Here is a 25,177-nt window from a genome sequence, read left to right as displayed (position 1 = left end):
ATCAAAATGTTTGTCTGGTAAAACTGTCCAGAATTTAGATTGCTTAACATTTGACTGAAGGATTGTAAAACTAGAAAAAAGAATAAAGTGAAGAATGTCCTCGGTTTCCTTCTTTCCTCATTGATTCTTAGACCCTCATGTATGGTTGTGGAACACAGAGCAGCTCGTTACTTATTTTTCGGATGTGACCCAGGAAACTTATGAGTAATAGATGTGAGTAAAGTGAGTGTTCTTGGGTGTGTAAAATGCAAACACTGAAGGCAAGGGAGTGGTAGGATAAGCAAGTTGTGCTCCTACTTTGCCCTGTACTTTCCTTTATGTGCTACTAGCAGCAGTCAGGAGAATGAAGGGTGGATGGCAAAGCTTGATCTCCCATGACAATAGATGAAGACAGTAGTGGATGAAAAAAAAGCTGGAAATAAAGTTCTGTTCTTCATTCTGTATGTGCTGTTCTCAGTGACTGGATGTTTTGAATTGTTTGGATTTGCTAGCCAAGTTTTTACTGGTTTCTTAACTTCCCTTTGAACTATGGGAAGGAAGGGAATATATCATCAGAAGGGTCCTCTGCAGTGCTACCTTTTCCAGATCTTAGTATTAGTCATTAAGTGTTGACTTAGTCAGCAAACAACAGGTGAAGAGTTCACTCTGCAAGAAAAATATGTGGAGAAGGATGAAACTGTTAGGATAAGAGGAAAAATTGACAAGAGAAAGTGACTGTCTTGAAGGAAGAGGTGGAATCTGTCATGAACAGAGTTGGAAAAGAAAGCAGACACTGGTTACAGTGTTAGAAAATATGGGCCATTTTCTAAGTGAAACAAAGATTTAGTGCAAGAAAGAAATATATCTCTGTAATTCAGGTTCATGAGTATTGTTGTGAGGATGTTAATTACAGAGCTGCTTTAATTCTTTACTTTTTGTGGAAGCAGCAGTGAATTTTTTTCTCTCACACACTTTCATACTGGGTATGCTTTCTCCAGTTTTTTGTAAAGTGGTGGAAAAACTCAAATATAGTTATACCTAAGGTTTCTGCAGGAAACATCTAAGCTAAACGCTCTTTATCTGAACAGCTTTATCTGAACAGCTTATAGTCACCTGCTTTGTTTTGTCACATTGTTTTTTACATCCTTTTGCAAGAAGTTGAGGTGGTGTAAATATGAACACTCACCTGTGCTCATGACACAGAACGAATTTCTGAATCCAAAATGGGCGTCCATTTCTGAATCCGTAATGGAGGTCAGAAGTTGCTATGAAAATACTGCAGTTCTTGCATGTTGAAAAGAAATAGTGGAGTGCTCAAAGAGCAGGCTAATGAAGAAAAAACCAGTAAGGCGTAAGGAAGATAAGAGTCACTTTTTACTGAGTGCATGGTTACCACTGTGTTGCTTTCTGCTTGTTTCTGAAGGGTTACTGCTGTAAATCTATTGTACCAGAGCTATGTTCATCTTTTCTCTCTGTGGGCTTTTTCTTGAGTACTGTGCTGACTTCAGGCAAGAGTTATGAAAATTGACAAAATTGAAATAGATGAGTCATCTTTATCATTCAGTAGCTCTGACATTTGCTGGCTTTTAACTCCTGTTTACCTGTTCCCATGTTGCCCTAATGAAGCACTGTGATACATCCTTTGCAGCCTTAATTCCAGAATGCTTTCTTCACATTTATTATTTTGACTAATGTGCCCTTTTCCTGAGCAACAGTTGCCCAGAGTTTTCCTTGTTTTCCAAGCCTTTGAACAACGTGAGTCTAGACTGGAGTTTTATTCTCTCCTGAAAGGTGAGAATGGCTGCACATACCCAAGTGAAAACCTGTTTGCTTGATGTGTCCATTTTACAGTTACAAGGAAACAAAAATGTAGCTCTTCAGTATGGGTATTTCATTTTCCTTCTTTCCTTTGGGAAGTACTTTAAATTCAACATCAGTTGAATCAACATTGCTGGTCTTTTAGCACTTGTTCAAGTGAACAGATCTGTTTGAGAATTTCAATTTGTCTGCAAATTTAGATAAGTGCTAGTTATGCCTACGTGTTTTAAGTGATCGTTCTGGTCGCTAAGCCATCTTTTGCAAAGGAAAACTTCCATAGCTCTGCTTTTTATTCTAGAATAATATATCCAAAGGTGAAGAAGCTATTTTGGTTTGGCTATAATGGTGTGATTTTCTGTAGTTGGGCTTTTGGTGTTTTCTTCTATTTCCAGTTAAAGTGACCTTTAAGGAATTTGAGGCCACCACAAATCTGAAGGCATTTTCAAAGTTCAGTGATGGCTATGAGATTTGTAAAAGGTCTACCCTTAGATTACATTAGCAAATAATTTTCTGTAATAGCTTTGAATATAAAAAGCCAGATAAAATATTTTAATATGGAAGTATAATTCTAAATGTTACTAAAATATTATAAAAAATTGAATTATTTTGAAAAGATGCAACATCTCAAAGTAGTGTTCATTACTTGTACAGATTGCTGCATACTGCAGGTGTTTAAAGGGCTGCTGATGTGGTGCTTGGAGATGATGCTTGGCTGATCTCATGGGGATGATTCCTGAGTTGGGAAGAGCATGAGGATAATAGACATGGAGGAAGACAGACTGAGGTGGACAGTAGTTCATTCAATGGAGAGTGTAGTGAAGCCCTCTCCTATTTTTTTCCCTCCCCATGGAGAGCACTGAGAAGCTGACCATTTTTAAGATGGGAAATATTTATTGTAGTTCCTAATTAAAATTATTATTATTACCAGATTTGTGCATGCTGTAGGGACAAGAGACTGTTACTTGCTATGTCTGTCACTTATTTTAAGATGGATTTCAGTTTCTTGCATACCATCAGAATATAATTGTGGTGAAGTTGATCTTAATTGATAAAATGTCAGTTTCTGGTTGCATTTGAGAAGCATACCTCCATAGATGTTGGTTATTTTACTGTATTTTTAAATGGCTTGGAAAGTGATTAGCTTGTAAAAATTTTGCAAAATTTCAGACATGGCAGTGGTTCTCTGGGCATTAAAATAAAAACTTGTTCAAATAAACATTTGAATACCCTGTGTCAATAGACAACACAGAGAATAGAAATTTTCGGTTCCCCTGGAGTTGCTAGATGGAGCTTAAAGATTAACTAGCAAAAAAAGAGTAAAAGGATACACACAGGACGATGAATGTGGCTGGAACCAGTGGATAAACAGATGAGGAATATAGTGGGCTTTTGGGCAAATTTCTATAACAAGTAACAGCACATGCCCAAAGAAAAGTTCAAGGAAAGGTCACCTGTAATATTGAGGCACTCATTGAGTACACCACCTGAGACCCCTTTAGATAACCCTCTAGGACCATAAAAGGGCTTCCAGTAGGAGACAGGTGCATGCAAATGAGTTCTAGGGAAAAGGATGTGTATGTATTAGCTAGGAAGTACATTTTAATGAATATGTATGATCATGATAGAATAAATACCCTGTTGTAAAGCTTTAAGGCACACATTTGATTAGAGGCGATGTCCTCCGAAAGTATCCAGCACTGTAATAAAGAATGCCTGCTTTTTAATACTTCAAATTATGTTAGTTTATTTTCCAGCTGATTTTGGTATCAGTATACTGATACATGTGACAGAATAGAGATTTTGTGTCCATCTCACTATGTGCATGTGCACTGTGTGTGAGTGTGTGATAAAACCCCATGGTTTTAAAAACACAGTAACTGAGTTGGTCTTTGTTTGGAACTGTGTTTTGCCAACATAATGCTGGGCTGTGTGTTGTTTTGATGTTGTAAACTTCTTTCCCTGGTAGTCTGAGATCTGCAATCCTTAACTGGCCAAACCAGTTTTTGATTAACAGAAGCAAGTGGTTTAGGTCCTTATTGTTTCTGAAGAGAGAAGAAAACAAAACACACAAGCAAAAAAACCAAGCCAGCATTCTTAGGCCTACTTCACCTTTGAATCAAACTTGCTTCCTAGATTTTGGGTATTCCCGTGAATAAATGACTTTTATTTGACAACTGAGTATGTATAATGCTGAATCCTTAAGAGCCCATCAGAGAGAACACCCTTCAGCCACTATCTTTCTATCCTTAATGAATTAGTTTTGGTTGTTTTCACTATGAAATGTGTACACTGGTGTTTCATTTTACATCTTTAGTCATACAGTTTTTCTTAGAGTAATTCTGGGTAATGATTTAGTAAGCTTTCTTTGAAAAAGCTTATTGGATTTGATGCTCATTTACTGCACAAACCAGATTACTCTTGCCTTCATCATGTTCTTCATGATGTGCTTCGCTCTCTGTAGCATACATAAGAATTGGAAACTGGGAGTTAATACTGGAAATAGAAATACTATTACTAACCTATGTGTCCTAGGTTGCAATATTGATGTAGTTAAGTATTCTATTACCACCAGCTGTGGGCCATTAGCTGCTATCACCCACTCCGGATGACAGGCAATGGGCCATCCTTAGCTATTATCACTTGCTAACGACCCACCCTGCATGACAGGCAATGGGCCATCAGGGACCCACCGTGTGACTCATGGACTTATCTCATCCCATTGTGAGATGCTCTGCCGAGGAGGGAGGAGCCAGGTGTTCCCACGTGGATATAACCTGGCCTTGGAACTGCCTGAGCTAGCCCTGTCTACTGGGTTCCCAGAGGACGAGAGCTACTACTGGATCTTCAGCTGGAGACTAGACCTTCACAGGATCACTGCTTCAACTGGACTACTTCAGTTGGACTGCTACTACCACCCTAACAGGGTGTTAGGTTGTATCTGACTTTGTCAGTGCTTTTCCTTGTATTATTTCACTTATTTTTAATTTCAATCTTGACTTGTGATCTCCCACTGGTTTGTTTTCAAACCAACACACTATGTCATAACTGGATTGGATGTTTTGGACTGAAGCCAGTTTGGAAAGAAAGCATTTAGAATCTGATGAATAAGTCCTTTCTGCTGCCAATAAAATAATGGGAAGATGAAGTATATGTGTCCAATGTTAAAAAGCATTTGCCAGTGATGTTGATGTTGACTAACAGAAATGGTTAGACCATGGACTTCGAGGAAGTGGCAGCTATTAGAAGGCTGTGCTTGGAATTTTCATCTGAAAAAGTGTCCCTTCACATTGGATACTCTATGAACACTCAGTAATACCGTCTTTGCTACAAAGAACACAGTGGCTTAATACAAACATCTCTCATACTGATATGATTTTAAAATAACCACTGCTGCATATCTTCCATTTCTTCATGTTTCACCCATGAAGCAAGGCTGAGAATTCAGGGCAGGAGTGTTAATCAGTTATATTTTCGTCATGTAAGACACTGGGTATTAATTGAATAAAAAATGAATTTGAAAGCATTTTTGCAAGATTTAGGATCTTTTCAGTTGAAAGAGGAATCTTGTTTCTTCCTATTGTTCAGAAAAGAAACATTCTCTGCATTACTGCTAAGTATTCTTCAACTTTATCAAATATCCTTGCCACTATCTCTGAACTCCTCTTCCTCACATTTCCCAATAAATTGAAGAAAATTACCAAGCAGTTTGATTTTGATCCTTGTAATGGAATCACTTGTTTCATCTTTACTGTGGAAAATGTTATTTACTTTTTTTTTTCCTTTTTTCCTTTAATATTAGTGCAGTGATTTTCAGGTAATAGTTGGAAAATTGACATTGGTTTCAAATCATAGTCATTCTCACTCATCATTTCTTTGCAGAAAGCATTAGGCATTTGTTGGATAATTGTACAAGTTGTTTTTATACTGGATGATGGTTAGAAATTGGGTAGGAGAATGTCCATCATTAGTGCTATTCGGTTGCTGTGGAGAAACATTAGCTCTCCTGTATATTATAAGCAGCTTTTAGTGAACTCTTGTAGATGTTTTTCATTCCTCCACTGATTGTTTTGGTGGGAAAGGGAAATAGTTTTGACTTAACTTGGAGCAGGAACAAGAAAATAATGTTTGAGGAGCAAGGCACAACTGATGCTTCATTAATTGTGATAAGGTTTGGCAATTTTTGACAAGTATGTGCCAACAAATGTGGTGCTAGAAGAGGTTTGTATTTAAAATGTTATGCTAAAGTAGCCCTACAGATTTAGAAAAAAAAAAAAATCAGTCTCAGCTTTAAGGTCTTCTTAAGGTGTATGTACATTATTCTATTTTGTCTTCATCTCCTGCTTTTGCAAGAACTCATTTCAAAGTGGTTTTGTAGTTTGTATTCTATTTTCTTTCCTAAAATGTCTTTTTTTCTCTAATAAACTTGGATGTTGAAAAAAAGAGCTAAAGGTGGGAGAAGAAGAATGGTGCTCAGCTCCCTTGCTCACTGGTCCTGTCAGATCAAGCAGGAAGGATAATGTGGTAACTTTGTTTCTGAGGTAGAATGGAGGCCCAAAAATTACTATGGACAGGGAGACAAGCAATGCTGGCATCTTGCACCTCAGAAAAACTGAATTCCAGGGAGGAGATGTACCAAGGTGGGGAGGGGGAGAGTACTCCTAGATCTCTATCTGCAGAATTGTCATATCTGCAGGTTCTTGGCTGTTGTCTGTGAAGCATCTTGCATCTTAAACCTGTTACTTTAGGCACTGCACATGGTCAGGTAGGCTTCAGTGCTTCTGCTTCTATCTGGGTAATCTTTTTTTCAAAGCCTAATTCATCAGCAATAAGAATAGAAGTGCCATATTTTTTTCGAGAATAACTTTAAAAAACCCCCACAAAACAACAAACAGACAAAAATCCACAGGAAAACATAAAATCCCAAACAAAAGCCCCACATCAGCTTTGATTCATCCAAAGTGTTTGATTTAGGCTACAGACATCCATTGCATTTTAAATGTTTGAATACTTAGTTTTCTTCTTGGAGATAATTTGTTAAAAATGAGAAAATAGAGAAGCACCAAGACAAGGCAACTTCCAAAGAGTTTGTGTGGGTCATTGGCAGAAAGAGTAAAGTGCACCATTCCTGAGTCATCTTTGGTGCTTCACCTGCTAAACTGCCATTTCTTTTGTGAGGTATTTTATAATAAATGTTGTTTTTTGGGTGTCTCTTAGTACCTTGCCACAGCTGGCAAGCAGAACTTCATGACATCGTGTTGCTGCTTTTCAGTGGATTTTCAGTAGGCTTTGTGGGTCTGTATGATGAACATGTGCCATCCAGTTAGGAATTATCTGTATCAGTAAAATTCTCTCTCTGCTTTGGCTGCTTTTCTGAATGAGGCAAATGCCTTTTGTGCTGTGAAGCAGCAGGATTCTGGAGGGCTTGACTGCAGCAATTGGCTTTTGTTATTAAAATACGAAGAGGAAGCTTAACCTCAAATCAGAATTAGCAGATAAAATTTGCATATATCAAAATTAGTTTCATAAAAGAAATAAACTTTTCTTTTATAATTTTTTAATGTGGACTTAAATTTCTTTAGTGATTTATTAAAGTTGCTAATTTATGTTGTAAAGTTGGAGATTTCCAGCTGTTCAAATCCAATGTTATGCTAGAGTTACCTCTTGATGATGAAAATCCTTGTGGCAGTTGGTGACCTTTTTCTTTTTTTTTTTTTTTCTTTATGGTAAGAATTGATCCCTTAAATACTTTTTCCTAAGCAATGACTTCATTTCTACAAGAGTCTGGCATAAATTACATTTAATTCTTTTTAAATACTAAAATAAATGTCTTTAAAAGTTATAATATAAACTTTCTATTGACTTCTGCAGAAGTCATGAAAATGGAAAATATCTTATGTAGTGGTTGGTGCAGATAATAATATCATGGATTTGCATTTTATGTAGCTACTCCAAATATTAAAACTGTGAATTTGTGCTCATGTTTTACTATTACATTTGGCATGAGTTGTGCCTATAAACTGCAGTGCTTCTACTACTCATTTTGAACCAAAATAGTGGATTTAATTTTGAAATTGCTAGGCTACACACAGCAGGGTCTGTAATAGCTTAGTATATCTAACACACACTTGCATTATTCATTGCTGAATAACTAGTGCTGATAATTTACATTATAGTTGTACGTTTTTTATTCTTATGTGCATATAACTTTCCATTGCACATGCCTCTCTCTGTAAGATTTTGAGGTGTTATAGGCTGAGCTGTTGATCTCCTGTACCTGACGAGAAATAAAGAATTCTTCTTGTTTTCTTTTACATGTGCTAAATTATAACTGCTCTGGATGAAACTTGCCATTCTATGGCAATATTCTCCTCCCCGTCCCCCCTGCCCAAAGTCTCAGCTTTAAAAGTATCTTGGGTTTTGGGTTTTTTTGTTTTTGGTTTTGTTTTTTTTCAATTTCTTCTCTAAAATTGAAGCTGCTGATTGGAACAGGTTTTATGACTTTGAGGAGGCACATAACAATTTGGTTTGAATAATTCATCATGCAGCTTTAGGGAACACATTGTCTTTATTTTTTGTGGGTGTTTTGCTCACATCTGACCAAGTCATGTTGTATTTGGAAGTTGTATTTTGCCCATACTCACAATGTTATAACAGCTTGACATAAGTTTTCAAAAGGGACATCAGGGTGCCATTCACAGTTGTTGAAGTTTGTGTATGTAACAAAATCACTGTTTAGTTGAGTACCTGGTTTTCATGGAAGCTTTCAAGATGGTGAGGTCCATCTCTTGCTCCTGCTCATTTGCTGTCTGAATGTTATCTGTTCCTTTTGTCTCCTAGGCAGACAGATGATTTTTGTTATCCTTTCAAGGCAATCTATATATCTTCAGTTCTTCATCCATCTCAGTGTGTGGATGCAATGAAGCTGTCAATTCGACACTGGTCAACGTGGCTTAAGATGGGAGATGGAGTTAGGAAAAGGCTGAATGTTAAATTCTGGCATTGTTTACTAAATCATGTAGTGTGGTACAAGAAAAGTGTTTCTGTGGGATGAAGTGGTTGGCATTGAGGATCCAACATGGATGCCATAATAATTTTGGGAAATACTGCTTTTGCCTAGGTTAGTCCATGGGCTAAATGTTGACTTGCCTTTGGAGCAGATACTGTAGTTTGGTGTAGTTTAAAAGAAATCAGGTTTGTGTATTCAGACGCCATTGCTCAGCGCTTGCCAAAGCATGTAAAGTGCAGATAACTGGAAGGCTTCAGAGCCCCTCTCTGATCTGAACTAAAACACTGTCTAGATGTATGTATTGGCATGCATATATATTGGAGTTGAAAGCACATGGGATGAAATTTGGAAGCCCACAGAGCAGGTTTCTCATTCTACTTCCTGTAGTATTGGTAAGGGATTAATCTTTTTTCCATGTGGAAATGAGTACAAGTGGTAGAAATAGGTGCTTTGCACTGAAAACCACTGGTAATGGCAGACAGGTAACTTTTGGTTTTTATTGTAGAAATACTGTGTTTTCTTTTAAAATGGAAGAAGGCAACTATTCAAAATGTTTAGCAAGTGGATATATAGCTTGTGATAGCAGATGCTCCAAAGTCAGAATAAGTCTCAGGTGAAGATTGCCTCTGTGACTGTAACACTGCCCAGCAGTGCTCACAAACTCTTCCATACGAGCTCCTTTATTTGGAATGCAAATCAGTAGTAAACCAGAGTTTTTTGTGAGCTGGAGAAACAGTAGAAAAAAGATAGATTGTTGTGATGATTTTAAATTTTGCTTGCATTTTGAGATACTTTGGGCCTGATTTATAGGCATGCTGGATAATGAAAATAGTAGCTGAATTTGTATTTTCAAAACACAGCTCCAGTTAAAGTTCTTTTAAAAGTACTGGCTGAAAAACTAGGCGCTGAGTGTCTAAAATTGGGCGACCAAAGTTAGTGGGCATTTATTTTACCCTTTGGACTTCCATAATTTTTGTGCTAGTCACTCATTTTTAGAACAGGAACAGGAATATTGATCTTATAAAATTATTGCAAAATTTACATTTATTGTGTGTAGTCTTCCCGTGTTATGGACAGATCTGCATAAACATGTCTATGGAGAAATGTGAGGTTTTTATATTCAGTGTAGAATGCAGATGGTAAGCATTTAATGGGTCATAGGATGAGGCCAAAAACTGGGTAGTTGTCCATTTGCTGATGAATCAGAAGTATTGCTGGGGAAGATATAGCAGCAAAATGAATATAGTCAGAAGTAAGTATAAAGGCTAAACTCAAGTTGCATGGCTTTCAAATCTTAACTGCTGGATGGCTTGGTTTTACAGATACATATTTAAAGCTTTGAGAGCTTTACAAGTTCAGCAGAACTGTTGGTGCTTTTATAATCTGCATTTTGGTGTGCTGTGGGGCAGGGATACAGATGGGATTGGTAAGAGTACAGACTGAATGCAGGGTCGTGTGTGACCATTGTGGTGATGCCTTAGATTTCCAAGTATGCTTATGTTTGTGCACTTTTTGGGAAGAGCATTTTAAAAATACCCTCTGGTGGTTTTGGCTTCTCATTTGTGAGGAAGGTTTGGAGCAGGTTTTTGGTGGTTGGATCTCTTAATTTTGTGTTTAAAAAAACTGACGTAATGAATTCACACCCCTGGAAATTGGCTCATGAGGTTGATCTAAAGGTACATTATCCTGCATTTTATTGCTGTTCTCAAAATATTCTTCTTGGGGAAGGTGTGTTGGGGTTTTTTTTGGTTTTTTTTTTTTTTTTTTTTTTTTGTGTTTCTTTGTTTTTATTTTAATGGGATACTGTTTTTCAGATAGGGATTTTATTATTGAGTGAATAGCTAAACTAAGAGCAAGTGCCCAAGAAAGGTACCCCCTTTTCACTCCTTACCTGCTGAATTCTTCCTCAGGTTTTCTTTTTGTTTTTGTATGAGGATTTTACACATTCCTAAACCTGCAGGCTCATCCTGAATTGTGAAATTCAAAAATTAGTGTCACTTCCTATAGAGTTGATGATACAGATCAGAAATACCAAGCACTTCTACGTTTTGTCGTGGTAATAGTAGGAGCCAGGTGATGACTTTCCTTTCTCCCTGGGTCTTGCTATCTTGCTTTTAGTGATAACCTGGAAAAGGACACCATGTGATACCAGTTGGTAAATTATCTATGTTGCAGTCAAAGCACTAATGTCTGGGCATTCCGTAAAACCAGCAGTGCAAGTGTGTCCACTTCAGGACAGGTATTTATGCTCATTGCTTCCCTCTGTTTCTTCACCTCAGCTTCGCTGCATATCTGTGAATGTGCAATCTTCTTCTCCGTCTCCCTTCTCCTTCTAGTCTGTCTACAGTGTGAGTTCTCTGGGTCAGAAACATGCTTTTTGGGATACATAGCATAATTTCTGTAATAGTCATACAAATGTTGATAGTGAATTAATAATTTTTTTGCCTTAATTTTTCTTTCTTGCCCTCTTTTCTAAAATGCTATCAGTTTGTTTCCCTTTCAGTGGTTCAATTAACTTGACTGTTGTATGAAACTTTTCCACTAAATCCATGGAATCATCTTGAGTTATAAACCTCGTTCTGTTTCATTTGCATCATTGCTTATAAAGGAGAGAAAACAGGTCAAGTTATGCCCTGAAAGAATACCTCCTCATTTATTTAGGATTTTTCAAATACCATTAAAAGCGTAATAGAAATGTAGGAATAAGGGAATGGATGGAAAAGTGTATGTGATGGTTTAGTTTAGGGAACTGCTCCTCTTGAAAAGAGCAGCCCTGCCTTCTGAGTCTCTTTCCCTGCTAGCACTTAATGCTTTAACTTGGTGGCACAGGTTTTGGAGTGGTTCTGTTTTCACAAGAATGAGGGTTCTATAGTTGTTGGTTTAATTGCTACTTTAAAAATGACAATGTTTGTGTACTCTGACCTTTACCTGTTATGCCCTGAACCTTGGTTGAAAAATGATAGAGGAATGGACGAGCTGAATTACAGTACTGCAAGTGTGCACTGTGTTGCTGCAAACATCAGTATTAGGCCTGGTGTCAGGAACATAAAAATAGGATTGTCATTGTACTCTGTGGTGTTAAGATTAAGTATGTATTTCAGCTAAGTGACATCAAACAGTCTAAAACACTGTTGTGCAGAGGACCAGTCAAGCATGCAGGATGTGCAAGTTTCTTGTATTGAAGTGCTTATGACCTGAAGCAGTAGTTCCCAAGCTGTTGCCTGTGATGGCTTGGGATGCCACTATTAGACATGGAAAATTGTTAGGCAGTTTTCTATGTGGGTAAAAAATAAAATCTATGAAGTAAGAAATGTTATTTTCTAAATAAAGTAATTTATCCAGCTTTTTGTAACTTAAGCCACTTTTAGTAGGAGTTGCTGTATGTGAGGAATTTATTTCTTTATCATGCCCTTACTGTTAACTTTTTTTCAGGCCACAATCAGAACAATTCTTTTTACTCACTGGTTTAGTTTTATTCAATTCCACTTTTGCTTTTAGTGTCCTAATGTTTTTAAATATTTAATATACAAGAAAATTTTCTATCTTCTAGAATAAGTGGCCTGAAGGGAGGAAGAATTTCTGAAACTATCCTACTTGAATGTACAAGAAGAAAATGCAGTGTGCAACCAAGCTGTTTATCCAATTACATAGCACTGCAATGCACTTCATTGAGCTCTGCTTCTGCGCAGCCTACTGAAGTGATCTGTCGGTGATTGTTGGAGCTGATGGTAGTTTCAAGTCCTGCTCACTTAAAAAACTGAATAAAACCCCAGCTCAGATCTTCACATTACTGGGAGAGTAGAAGTGATTTAATGGTTGACAGTGGTATGGTATTTAGAAAATCTAGAGGAAAATGGGTCATTTTTCTTTCTTGGTTTATGCATGTTTTGCCTCACAGGTCGATACGTCTTTTCCTCTGAGCTGCTCGGGGAACACTGGTTTGTGTTTTACCTGGGGAGGGACTCATGGGAGAAACTCTTTGACATGCTGTGGTAAAAGCCATGGCAAAATCAAAAGTTCTGCAAATTGCTAAAAATGTGTGGATATTTCTGCTAATTTTTAATACACACTGAGAGATCTTCTTTCCTTTTTTATACAGGTCAACTTTGTAGTGTGCCAACTGTTTGCCTTGCTTGCGGCTGTTTGGTTTCGAACATACCTTCATTCAAGCAAAACTAGCCCATTTATAAGACATGTTGTTGCAACACTCTTGGGCCTTTATCTTGCACTTTTTTGTTTTGGATGGTAAGTTGCACTTAAATTCATTTTTCAGGAACTTGTAGATTTTTATTTCTTTGTTATGAAGAACCTTCTTGCCTAGTTCTGTGGGGTTTTTAGCTGCTGCAAATGTACAGAAATCAGCTTAAATATTCTAAAGAGGTGCACAAAGTTTGAAAGATCATCTATTTGCTAATTGGTAACTACCATACTAGTTGCCTTGTACCACTTTTTTTTGTGTAAACTTGCTGGTGAAGTATTCTCTTGAGGCACAGCACAGATGTGGTGACTAAGATAACTTCCCATAAATACTCATGGCATGAGATAACTTAGTGTCTTTTTCTGAATGTTGAATATAATCTGACTTTTTTAGGAAGAGTGGCTGGAACTGTAACATATATCTGATGATGCTCCTAGTAGTGTAAAACACCTGGAAAGGAGCTGGCTTTGACTTCAGACTGTTCCTTGGTTTTTTATTCTTTAATGATTTGGAGGGAAGATGTAGTTGCTTTTCAAACACATGGTTTGTGTGACTGCTGTTTGCATATCTTGATCTTTTCACAGTGTAGCAAGACAGAATGTTAGTAAAGTTAGAAAAGGATATGCATTTAGTTTGGTGATTTCTTTTCCTTCAAAAATAGCTTACTAAATGGCTCACATCTTCCCAAGATGGTTTAAGTGCCAGTTTCATTTTACTGCATTGTAAACAAAGTGCTTCTTTAGCTTCAAATGTATAAAAGACTTATTTATACTGACTCTTATAGAATGTTACTGAACTAGGGGGAATTAATCAAGCTGTTGTGCAGGTGGGAAGATGCACACAGTGTGTGCATGCATCTTTCTCTGCCCATGCAGAGTGTGTTGTCCTCTATGTTTGGCTGCAGAGACCTCTCAGCATTAGTTAGTATATACTGCTTTTGAATTTTAGGAAAAGAAACCAGTAACCTTTAGATTCACATGCATGATTTACTTTTATATAAAACTCTACAACTCCTATCAATTTAATAAACATTTGGCCCTGGTATTCTGCTTTCAGAGAGTGATCTGATCTCAAAGACTTCCAGTCTTAGCGCCACAAATAGAGGATGATATGGGAGACAGGTGCTACTACATGTGGATTTTTTTGAGAGCAGTGTAAGCTTGGAAGCATATTTTGTATCCATTGCTTTAGAAGCAGAAATAATTAGTTGTAACTTGTAATTAGAAAGTGTTACTAATACACTCATATATGAAATTAGGGTATGGGAGATTTTGGTAAGAAATAACCTCTACTCCCAGCAGATATAAATAAAGACTTGTGGAAAGCTCTCACTGGCAATATGCCTTGGAAAAAAAAAAAGATACATTTTCTGCCATAGTAGAAATCCAGACTATTCTAGTTTGCTTTGGATCATACTTAAATTTATTGTATTAGCAATTAATTTCTATGTTGCAGTTATGGACCTAAAAATGATTTAAAAATTATGAAAAGAGCATAATTTGATATGTTAAAAGTATACATCATTTAAGAAATTGGTACTCTGTTGTACTTCTGCCAAGGGTTTTTCCTTTTGCTTAAGTATGTATTATACAAGCAGGTTTTCTGAGGGTTTTGGATTTTTTTGGTTCCCCTCCCCAGGGAATCAAGTATAGATACAGGTTACAAGCCCCTGACACACCTTCTTCTGTACTCTTGGATTGTGCTATAAAATGTCTTATAGACATATGTAACAAGTAGGAAACTGTTACTATTTTCTTATATAGTGTTACTAGTAAATGTAGATTTGTAGAAAAGATCATGCAAACTTAAATGTGGGAAGTAGTTTGGAATCTGCACCCTTTTAAGGGTATTTATTAGCAGTTAGGTTGCCATCTTCAAGTGTGTTTGTTTTCAGTTACTTTAGTAATACTTGTGATGGTGGTAGAGGAAAGGAAGAGGAGCAATAATTTCCTTGGCATAATAGCTAACAGGATAAAAGGCCCACGGTATGTACCCTCTGTATGTAGTTAAAAATTACTATTCCATGTGGTATTTTAATATATCCCTCTGAATGTTTGAATCAAAGGTCAGTGATATTGCTATTGTTAACAGCTCTGAGAAATGTTTTCAGTGACTGTAATCCTGATATGGTACTCCATGTCAATCCACTGTTTTTTAGGCTTTGATGTCTTAGTATTCCTTGTTTGTATAAGAAGCAAACCTCTTAAATTTTTGTCATTTCACTAATGCCTGTCTTTGCTACACAATATTGCTAATACTTGGCTGATAAGAAAAGAAAGTAAATACTTTTAACAATTACTATATTAAAATGTACATTTGAATTTTAAGTAGTCCTATCTTAGATGAGACTAATTAGTAGTGAAGCATGGGAGCATGTATAGATTGGATCTTCCATAAAAAGTCAAGGTTTTCAAGGTCAATTTATGTCCAAGTGACTTGTTTTCCCCCAGTTCACCATGTGTACACTTTGTAGGATTTTAGTTGGATACAACTGAGTCTGTTGTTCAAAGTCTTTGAAGTCATTTCCTTTTGAGTAGAGGAGGAGTGAAATTAGGAAATCGTTGGTGATAAGCTGAAAGAAAACAGCATCACTATAACAAAATAATGGCTGCTTTTTATGGGAAAAAAATTCCCAAATTAGATGAGTGTGTCACTCGGGCATATGTAAGTGTGGTACTGAGGCACTTTAAGTACCAGTATGAAAAAAATTGACTTTCTGAAGATCAGCTCTTTTCCCCATTCACGGCACTGCTTTGATACTCATGCTCTGCAGCTTACTGAAGTATAACTCCTTCAAAGACCAAAACAAGCCCCCAGAGCAGTGGTGTTGGGATAGTTGTGGTGGTAAGCTGTGGAAAAGAAACAAGAGCTTAGAGCACCTTTGTGAGATAAATCTGTGGCTTGTTGGTGTGTAGGGCTTTTTGTTTGTGTTTTTTGTTAACATCATCACCACCATCCCTTTATTAATTATTGACAACATGGGACAAAGAGACTGGCTGGACATAGTCACCGTTTCTGTTGAGCAGGAAATCTTACCATATTGTGGATAATAAGAAATTGTTGTCCTTATCTGAGATATCTATTGTTGTAAATGGGTAGAAAGATGAGTATGGAAATTAAACCACAAAACTTTCATGTTTACAATTATTTACACAGGAAATAATTCCAAATGGAAGTATTATGAGACGTATTCTTTGTATTTTAAGAATTGTCAACATTTACAATATCCTTGATTGAGCTGGAGCATTCTATCTGGGTATCTATTTTTGTTCATTACTGCTCTCTGTGCTGTGCTAAAGGGAGAAATTCTCAACAGAAGGAAGGGTAGCAGAAAACCTAAATAGAGCAAAAGGGGGTTTTTCTTTGGGAGCAGTGATGGCTTTCAATTCTGAACCTCTAATTTCACAATAAATGCATGCAGTTTATTGTCATTAAAGAAGATGCTATGAGGGTTTATTTTTTTTCCCCCCTAGGTATGCCTTACATTTTGTTATACAAAGTGGAATTTCCTACTATATCATGATCATAATAGGAGTGGAAAATATGCACAAGTAAGTTTCCATTTTAAATTTTATTTTGTTTCGCTTTTACAAGAATGCTACTGTTGAGGGGTTTTGTAATGGTGCATATATACCATAATTCTAGTTGTATCATTTCAGTATTTGAATTCTCTAACCATGGTTTTATTTTCAGGAAAGAAGATGGCTTATTGGGAATTTTTGCCAGCTTTCTGAAATATCTAAAGCTTGTTAAAATGTATACCCCACTGAGTCATCTTTTGTGTTCTATTTATTTGAATTTTTTCATCATTACTTAATCCTAAATATTTCTAGGTGTTTAATGAATGACAAATGTAATTTGATAAGAGCCAATGGTAGTAGAAAGAAGATGTCTGAGGGAACAGAATTTGTGTGAGAAATTTCTGTAGGTACTAAGTGTTTATAATTCCTTCTCTTTTTTTTAATATAACAGTATGAATGCTATTTTAGGTTAAGAATACATTTATAAAATGCATATGGCGTTATTTTAAGTTTGAGTGCTTGATTATATTAGCAGTATCTGAATCCATATAGAATAACACTTGTTTCTCTTTTTCAGTCGTTCTTGAAAGCAGGAAAGACATTTGTTTTATTACTGTATGTGTATGTTTTACTATTCCACTAGCCTAGAGATCAGAACCAAATTAGGTTCCCACTGTGTTAATTCCTGCATAAGCGTTTAGTAAAATAGCAAATCCTTGCTTGACTAAGTTCCTGAAGCATGTGAGGCTGTGAGGAAAGATGCTGGTAGAAGAAACAAAGAGGAAAATTGCTTTACACATAAAGCACAAAGCCAGGATGGTCTTAGTTCGTCATCCTACCTGTTAGAATACTCTGGATTATACTGTGGTAGTGAATGTAATTTTATTGTCCTTTGAAATATCCCATATTAGGCTTTTATCTTCAGGGTTTTCTTCAAAGCCTCATGTATTCAAACTACTGTGGATGTGAGAGAACCTCCTTTGGTTGGATGGCTGGTTTATAGACAAACAGTTTCTTTGATTACAGGTTGTTGCAAAACAGCATGTTCATGTCAATTTCTCTTTTGACATTCAACAATGTAAGCTATAATTTACATGACTTAATATTTTAAAATAAATTATTAATATGGTTAAATGCAGCAAAGGGACGTACCAGCTAGGAATACTTTGGTGTTTATCATAACAAGTTATGTAGGTTTCTCATAAAAGGAAATCCAGCAGTGGTTTACATTCCTAGTAGTGTGAGACAGGTAGGCAGATTTCCTGCACTGGGGCAAGGGAACACTAATTCCTGACCCTCCAAATTCATACCAACTGGTTTAACTGCATGGCCTGATCTGCTGAGATGTTTGCTGTGTCACACACAGCTGTTACTGCACAGCTGGGAGGGGAAACCTACATTTCATTACAGAGCTTATGTTGCTTTGCCACTGTATGAATTAGTCTGCCATTGAATAAAACTAAAAAACTCTTCTTTCAGTGGAAGAAAAAAAATGTAAGAGTCATTTGTTACTTCAAATTGTGGATGTCTGGATGCTATATGGGAAGCTCCAGGAGCCACTTCTAATAGGTGATACAGGCAAGACTGTACAAGGTTTGCTCCCTCCATTGCTCCCTTCTATCCTAGAGGCAATGATGCCTCTACCTTTAACTAAGGAATGCACCAGGTACTCTTAATTTTCTGTAAGGAAAATGCCACTTAGAGCTTTCTGTTTGGCAGTCTGAATAGAAACAAATGTGAATTACTCTCCTCCCCTCCTAAGTGTTTGTCTTCAGGCTATGATGTGTCTCATGGAGCTCAGGGGAGATTGAAGGTTAAGTGCTGTACAGTAGAGTGCGGCTGGTAACAGCTGGCCTCAGGACTGGAGAATGTCAATGTTTTAGTGGGGATGCATGTTTATGTACAACTAAAGTACTTGTATATACCTGCATGGCCCCAGGTTTGGGATTTACTTTTTAGATGGTAGAGGGATCCATTGGTTGGCAGTCCTAGTTAGAGGTTACCTGCGTTGTCCCATGAGCGTCTTAACCTTGGAGTCAAACTTCAAATACCTATATGTAATGTTGTCCTAGGTTGCAATATTGATGTAGTTAAGTATTCTATTACCACCAGCTGTGGGCCATTAGCTGCTATCACCCACTCCGGATGACAGGCAATGAGCCATCCGTTAGCTATTATCACTTGCTAACGACCCACCCCGCATGACAGGCAATGGGCCATCAGGGACCCACCGTGTGACTCATGGACTTATCCCATTGTGAGATGCTCTGCCGAGGAGGGAGGAGCCAGGTGTTCCCACCTGGATATAACCTGGCCTTGGAACTGCCTGAGCTAGCCCTGTCTACTGGGTTCCCAGAGGACCAGAGCTACTACTGGATCTTCAGCTGGAGACTAGACCTTCACAGGATCACCGCTTCAACTGGACTACTTCAGTTGGACTGCTACTACCACCCTAACAGGGTGTTAGGTTGTATCTGACTTTGTCAGTGCTTTTCCTTGTATTATTTCACTTATTTTTTTTAATTTCAATCTTGACTTGTGATCTCCCACTGGTTTGTTTTCAAACCAAGACAAATGTGAATATGGATTCAAATGGATTTTGTATTGGAAAAACAGCTGTGTATTCTACAAAATATTTCTGTCTATTTAAATTCGTTCACTGACCTAAGTTTCCTTCTTATCCCTGCCCTGCTTGCTGTCCTGCAGATTTCATGAGTATATGGAGATGAAAAACATTCCTCTCCTTCCTGCTTTCCCTACCCTCTAATATAGCTCCTCAGTCTCTCCAGCCTTTCTAAAAATTGCTTAAACAAGAAAGAGACAACTAAATTTCTTATATTATCAGTTAAGTTGCTGTGCACTGGGTATACAGACTTCCTTACCCTCTGAAGCAAGGAAAGGTTTTTGTTAAACTTTTGTCTTCTCCAAAGCACTTTTACCTTTCATGGTAGCTGTAATGTGAGCTTTTCTGTGGTTCTGTTTTGTTTTAATGGACATACAGTTCTTTGTGCTGTTCCTATGCCCACGTACGTGAGCTGTTTGAACATGGTAATGTAAAGAGATATTTGAATTTCAGTAAACGAACTTTGGTTGTAACTGATCTGATCTCTGTGGAGGTGCTTCCTGGTTATTCCTTTTCTTGGGATTTGGGAATGTTAGTCCTCAATATGTTTGCTTATGCTCCTAGCCAGAGCTAGGATTAATGCCTTGCTCCCCTTTGCCTTCAATCCTTACTATGGGGTCGACAAACAATGGAAGATATGGCAAAGGAAGTGTGGAGGAGATTTGATGGTTTTGTCTTAGACATCTCAGATTAGAGATGAATAAGTCTTGATCCTATGAGTAAACTAATTTCCTTGGCATGTTAATTGTGGCACTTGATTTGTTAGTCAGGTGTTTAATAATGCTGAATGTCATGATTTTTCTGATGCTTACCTAGAAATGAGACTTGTATACTGAAGATTGTGAATGGAAACATTGACTAGCACCAGACCGTGATTCTCTGCATGCTGGAGATTTGACTATTACAAAAATAACCAAGTAAATGGATGTCCATCTTCAATTACTTGAAAACTGAGCACTTGTTGAAGTTAACAGATGTGAAGGAATTTCCTAGTATGAATTTCCTTATCCTAATTTCCTTATGAATTTCTTCTAAAACTGTTTGCTTTAAGTAGCTACGATAAGTTCACCCACTTTGATAACTTCCTGTAACACTCCTGGCTGAGCCTGAATAGATCTCAATGCATGACTTAAAACAATAAGAGTATAAGTTGAAAAATAACTTGATACATCATCCTTCCTAAAATTGGAATGTTTGAATAGAAAGGCCTTTAATGAGCATGTTTTTTGTAATTACAGAGATAGAGTGAAAGAACATTAGAATTTTCTTACCTGTAGTGCCTATCACTTTTTGCTGTATTTTTAAATAAAGATGAAATACATTTATTTAATCTTTGGGAGGTGTGTGTCCCTATATATGTATAGGGAGAAAGAAGGATAGGAATCATGTAGTGTCTGCAGATTTGTAAAGGTTGATGCTTAAGTAGAGAGGCTGAAAAAGACAATAAGCAGCAATGCATGGGCAGTTTTGAAGTGTTGTAGCTTTCTTGGTTTGGTACAAGAAAGACATAAGCTGTCTTAATGCAACTAGAAAAAAAAACCTGACTATATATTATGTATTTCCAGAGAGGAGTCTAGATCAGTCTGTTTCTTAAATCCCCATCTCAGTTTTTAAATTTTTCACTTGATTGCTGATGTTACTCAAAAGAACGGAGTTCTCAGAAGAACGGGGATTTTAAATAATGCCATTGGCATATAAAACCTCTTTTATCATACTTGAAAACTCAGATAAAAAAAAAATTGCTTCTTTTGTATGAACTAGCTATATTTTGAGTATTGCTGTTTACCTGAAGGAGGGTTCTTGTACTTCCTACACTGTGTACTTGGTTTCTGTAAGCATATAGAGTACAACCCCTTCTTGGAAGGAAGCAGTAGTGTAAAATTGCCTGGGTGTGTTAAAAATCTGTTGGGAGGGAGTAGCTTTTTGGCTTGCAGAGATCTATTTTTTTTTTTTTGTGCTCAAAGATTTTTGCTGGGCACAATCAATCAAAACAAAATTGATAGAGTAAAGTCATGTTTTCTAGGCTCTGTATTTGTTTGGTAATCTCTGAAAGCTGTAGCAGCTATACAGATACTTCTTCTAGGCACATTACTCTGCCTGTCATGCTGCCAAGCAACTTGACTGTTAGCAAATGAGCTCTGAGTCATGGTATCAGTGCTGCATGGCTTATTACCTCAACAAACTATTGATGTCAAATAAATCAGGCTCCCTACAAAATGAAGTGGCAGAATAAATTGTACCTAGAAGAGTTCAGTGAAAGCTATGTTCTTCTTCAGCTCCTGGCAAAGACAGCCACTAATAAGAATTGATTAAAAATTCTGGTTGCATGGCATGGACTGAATCGAGCCAGTGGTGTTTGGGATAGAGAGATTACATGCAAGGGTGCCATGTGTTATAGTAAATTTTCTTCTCTAGGAGCATGCTTATACATGGTTTTTTATTCTTTGGTGAAATATTTTGCATTTGAGACAAATTTCACTTGAATAATTACGACAAGCTCAGCAAACAATGATTTCGTGCCCTTAATGAAACTGCTGCCTGTAAGTTCGCAAGTCAGTTTTGCCTGCAGAACTGCAAGTGATGGTGTATGAAGTGTCTGGGTTGGAGCTAAAAGATGATGACCCTTGATATCATCTGATGACCCTTGGTATCTGTTTGTGCTTTTTTTTTTTCTGTAAGGGAAGGTGGATGTAAATAAAAAGCCCTGATATTTAAAAAGTACAAGCATCTTCATTTTAAAATCCAGAGTATCAATTAAAAATGTTAGGTTTTGTATAGCTTTTAAAGCTGATCGGTTTTGCAGATCAGTCTTCACTGGAAGTTAAAGACAAGATCACAGAGTCATAGAATAGCTGAGGAGGGAGGTGTTTCTGACTCTAATCCTGGCTGTTCAAAGCAGGATCAGCTAGAGCAGGTTGCTCTGTGAAACCCAAGTCTTCCTTAGCACTGTCATGATCCTGAATAGTTCCACTTGTCATAAGCATGCCAGCCATTTCCTTTTGGTGTCTTGCTTCAATGTCTATTATAGCTTAAAATTTATTTGAGGTGACTTCATGCGGCTTAGTTTTCTCATCTGAACTCGCATGAAAGCTTTTTGTGGTTTTATTTTCCCTCACACAATAATTGTAGAGATTTGGCATTATTAACTTAAATTTATCAGGCTCATTTCAATTTAAAGTGAAATAAACCAGCTGTACTTGAGACAGTTAATTTGGTAGGAGGACACTGTGTTAGGCAACATGGTAGCATGTCCTTCTATCCTTATTTTATAAGAGGTAGCAATAATAAGAAGAGGGGGGAGGGCACATGAAACAAAGACGATGCCAAGAAAAAGTACAGAAGTCTTGTGTCTTTAAGTCAGTAGAAGCAGGTGGAAGCCAGGCTGAGTAATCAAAAAATGCCAAAGGGAGTATTTGACACTGCAAGTTTGCTTTTACTTTGAATTAACTTTTCATTTTATGTTTGAATACAAATGTTCTTCCAGTATTCAAGCAAGACATCCCTTTTCTTCTTGACAAAAATGGTGAAGGAGCTTGAGAAGATGTATGAGGAGTGGCTGAGGTCTCTTGGTTTGTTTAGCCTGGAGAAGAGGAGACTGAGGGGAGACCTCATTGCAATTGCAGTTTCCTTGTGAGGGGGAGAGAAGGGGCAGACACTGATCTTTTCTCTGTGGTGTCCAGTGAGAGGACCTGAGAGAATAGCCTGAAATTGTGTCAGGGGACATTTAGGCTGAATATTTGGAAAAGGTTCTTCCCCCAGAGGGTGGTTGGGCACTGGAACATCTCCCCAGTGAAGTGGTCCCAGCCCCAAGCCTGACAGCGTTCAAGAAGCATTTGGACAATGCTCTCAGGCACACAGTGTGACTCCTGGGGATGGTCCACCTATGCAGGGCCAGGAGCTGGACTTGATGATCCTTGTGGATCCCTTTCAACTCACCATGTTCTGTGATTCTATGAGAAGGTATGCAGCTGATTTACTTATACTCTCTTTAGTATGGACAAATTGCTTTCAGGAGGACTACATGCAAGAAATCCCATGTCCTTATGTATCAGTTAGCACCATTTTTAGCTGAGAAGCTTACTGTTTTATGACAGTAAATTTCAAACTTCCTGTTTAAAAGTTGCATTGGATTATGTTGAAAGCGAAGTGGGTAAATAAAGATAGAAATCACAGAGCCATTTACAGTCCCTGTCTAAAATCTGAACTTTTGGTGTTCTATTCTCTGTGGGATTTTAGCTCTGTGGTACTTTAACAGGTTTGCTGTGTGTTTACATCTGGTAAGAAGATGCAAGTGCCTTAGACAATGTAGCAGTGGTGCAATGGTGTCAATCTTCAAAACTGGATAATACTGAAATAAATACTGAAATAAAAATACAGCCAAGTGCTAAACAGTTCTTGAAGTCATTAGTCATCACAGGCACAACAGGAACTGTGAAGTCAGTAGGCTTGCAAAAGGAAGCTCTGGGTAATTTGGTGTATGATTGCTTAGAGAGTGAATAATCTGTTTTATTAATAGATCATACCACATGGAAATGCACAATGCATACAAGTAATGCACCATTTTAAACAAGAGTCACATGGGTAGCTTTCTTTTTCTCGGTATTCTGCTCTTTCTAGGAGTGTCTGTTTTAAATCCTGTATCCTGGAAACTCTTTAGTAAGTGTCAGGCTTTTCAGCTCATCGGGGTTTGCTCTTTTGCTTCCCTCCACCATAGATAAGTGTCCATTTTTGATACCATATGTAATAAATGCTGTGTCATCATCCACATGCCTACTCACTGTCTTCTAGCTTTGATACTGAGTGCTATGTTTTAATGATAGATATTATTATTTCTGCAGAGAGCTTTTTGTCTTCAAATAATAATAGTCTATTGAATGCTTTGAGGACATCTTGTGAGGTGTAAATGAGGTGGTATGCACACAGGGAGATTAAATAGTAAGATTTTACCATTTCCCTACATAAAGTGTACAGATGTCATCTGAAACTTGGTAAATGTATTATAATAAAAGAAAAACACATAGAGCCATCTTTTTTTTTCTCTACAAGATGGAAGGAGGTCTCATTGATCAGCAGTATCTGCTTGTCTCCAGTTGCAATGAAACAAGAGTCCAGGCTTCTCTGGATCTCTTTCTCTGCATGACCATGGTGCTCTGAAAAGCTGACCAATACATGCTATAGGCACATTCTTTTGCAGAGAGAGGACATTCATATAAAACTATAGTCTTTTGAGGGTCTTGTTTTTCAGTTGTCTTCACTGCATTAGGTTCACTGAAAGGTTTGCTTTAGAAATTTATGTAAGCAGTGTGATTGTGATTACTTAAGAGTTGTCCCCACAATAAGTTCTTACCATTTTATGTGATAACAAAATTCAAATTCGGTCTATGTAACCATAATGTGGTATATTCTATTACTGTACCTGAGGGACTTTTCGAGAAGGGTGTGAGGGCCTTACTACCAAGTAGCTATCAGACCTGCAGTCAGAAGCCAATGGCTTCATCAATCCTGGCTGCTGGAGAGCAGAATAACAGCTTTTCCTGTGTTTTATATAAATGTCTGAAGTATCAACATCTCTCTCCAGATCCATCTCCAAACTGAAAAAGCTAAGGCTTTTGAATGTGAAAACAAAACTTGATTCATAGGTGGCTTCTGAAAAGTGGGTTACAATAAAGCTTTATTCTGATGTTGGTTTGATGTAAAGTATGGGGCTTTGGAGGCTGGTTAGTTTCTCTGGTATTTTTTTCCATACTTCGTGTTCAAGAAATTAGTATGTGACACAATCTGTAAAAATTGTGTCTAAATAAGGAAGCCTAAGACATCTCAAGCAGAACATTTAGTTTGTTGTGCCAGCTGTTTTGCTACTTGTATACCTACTCAGTGCTTTTTTCAAGGATCCTGCAAAAGTATTCCCTCTGCAGTGTAGAAGTGCAGTTACATCAGGAATATGGAATTATTTCTGCTCTTAAACATCATCCTCTTATGAATGAGAATTGAAATACAAGGTGCAACATAAACTCAAACACACAAATATCAGA

The 25,177-nt window shown here is 37.3% G+C and overlaps 1 protein-coding gene across 3 annotated transcripts in view; it reads left to right on the top strand.

Moving 5' to 3' along the window:
* Positions 1-25,177, top strand: part of MBOAT2 (membrane bound glycerophospholipid O-acyltransferase 2) — a 91,906-nt gene that overhangs the window by 4,934 nt on the left and 61,795 nt on the right. For 2 of the 3 annotated variants that reach the window (XM_085056823.1, XM_085056821.1), the window contains exons 2-3: positions 12,903-13,048; positions 16,475-16,552. In XM_085056823.1, the coding sequence (XP_084912949.1) occupies positions 12,903-13,048; positions 16,475-16,552 (224 nt within the window). The remainder of the gene's footprint in view (positions 1-12,902; positions 13,049-16,474; positions 16,553-25,177) is intronic. The other variant, XM_085056822.1, reaches the window with a different exon arrangement.

The sequence above is a fragment of the Lichenostomus cassidix genome, chromosome 3, assembly GCF_008360975.1.
Source record: "Lichenostomus cassidix isolate B80296 chromosome 3, HeHo_3.0, whole genome shotgun sequence".
Lineage (NCBI taxonomy): Eukaryota > Metazoa > Chordata > Aves > Passeriformes > Meliphagidae > Lichenostomus > Lichenostomus cassidix.
Note: the sequence above shows the minus strand (reverse complement) of the source record. Positions and strands in the feature narration are given on the sequence as shown.